This window comes from Plasmodium fragile (assembly GCF_000956335.1).
Source record: "Plasmodium fragile strain nilgiri unplaced genomic scaffold supercont1.224, whole genome shotgun sequence".
Taxonomy (NCBI): domain Eukaryota; phylum Apicomplexa; class Aconoidasida; order Haemosporida; family Plasmodiidae; genus Plasmodium; species Plasmodium fragile.
Window position 1 is genome coordinate 1 of NW_012192804.1, and position 1,611 is coordinate 1,611.

Genomic DNA, 1,611 nt, shown 5'->3' on the forward strand with positions numbered 1-1,611 from the left:
AAACCGCAGTATAACAACAACATCAATTGTTCTTCCGTCGTTGCTGCCGTCCGTCCCGGGGCTACTTCGTCGAAGCGTTTACTCGAACGCCGTAATCGAACCGCTTCACTCGACTACTTCGTCGAATCGTTGTTACACTCGGCTACCTCGACGACAATCCCGTTTACCCGGCCGTGTTGGTCGACGCGTTTGCTCAGAGAGACAATCTCTCCCTCCGTTCTTGCACTCGGACAATCCTTCGTCGAACCCTGCTTACAGTTGGCCGCGTTGGTCGACGCGTTTTCTCCGAGAGATAATCCTCCTCCTTCGTACACGCGGCCACGTCGTCGAATCCTTCTTACACTCGGCTACTACGTCGAACTGCGTCACTCGGACCGCCCACGTTTGCTCCGAGAGACAATGTCTCCCTGCGTTTTGACACTCGGACAATGCGTCGTCGAATCGGTCTTACACTCGGCTACTTCGTCGAATCGCTGCACTCGGACAATCTCCGTTTACCCGGCCGCGTTGTGCGACGAGTTTGCTCGGAGAGACAATCTCTCCTGCTGCTTACACTCGGCTACTTCGTCGAATCGTGGTTACACTCGGCTACAATGCGGTGTACGCGGCCGCGTTTCCTCGGACACAATTTGGCCTTATACTCGAATGCTTATGCGCATGCTATATGAGTTCTGCACTATACCCTTAGAATGCACGTACGCATCTTTTAATAATTAACGTCACATAAAGGAGAATACGACCCCGTCATATTATTCATTTAAATCTACATTTTAAATGCATTTAACCTGTACCCACGTGTCCGCATTGTCGTATTAAAAGAAGTGGACTACACAGAAAAAGAACAAAACAAGGCAAAAGTAAGCACAAAGAAACAGAAGTAAGCAGAAGAGAGCAGAACAAAAAAAGAAGGTATGGAATAGTGCAAACAAGAAATATATTATGTATATCACATAATGAAGTAAAAGTGGTCTACCGTTAGCATGCGTTATTGCATTATTCCCATTCATATGCCCCGTCATCCTAATGTCACAGTTGCTGCAATAGAGCATCTACATATAACTCCCTATCGTGCAAACGACATTCGAGCGCGCAGTCTTCTATAACGCACGCTAGAATGAGTATCCATGTTTTAGCGGTTACGCGTTTGTGCATGTAAGGTTGCGGATGCAGTTGCATGCGTGGTAAATCTCGCACTCTTAGCATCTGTTGTGCTGTATTTACTTTTTCCACTTCTAAGTGTTTTTCTACTCGTGGTACTGCGCCTTTGTCCGACACTGTCTCCTCCTCGATATGTTCTAACAAATGCTTAAACCACTCCTCCGCACCATATATATGCATAAGCGCATGTTGCTTTGCGACCCATTCTTTCCATGCATCCAGGTTCTTCATCGGCAGGGTGGCCGCTTCACCGAGTTCACGGTTCGCGTATACTCCGTTGTCGTGGTTTGCCGCCATGTGCTCAAGCAGGTATTGTTTCCATTCCAACGTTAGCTGCAAAAACCACGGTTTCCCCGTGCACTCCCGCAAAAGGTATTTGTTGCGGTGAATCCAGTGAATCCAATTAGTGTGGTCGGGGGTCAGGTTTGCATTCCCGGGGTCGGAAGAGTATGC

General features: G+C 48.1%; 1 protein-coding gene across 1 annotated transcript; it reads right to left on the reverse strand.

Moving 5' to 3' along the window:
- Positions 1 to 1,026: 1,026 nt before the first annotated feature.
- Positions 1,027 to 1,455, reverse strand: AK88_05673 (uncharacterized protein; the record flags this gene model as incomplete). Its single annotated transcript, XM_012483275.1, has 1 exon — positions 1,027 to 1,455. The coding sequence occupies one exon, from the start codon at positions 1,453 to 1,455 to the stop codon at positions 1,027 to 1,029; it is 429 nt and encodes a 142-aa protein (XP_012338698.1).
- Between the last annotated feature and the right edge of the window lie 156 nt (positions 1,456 to 1,611).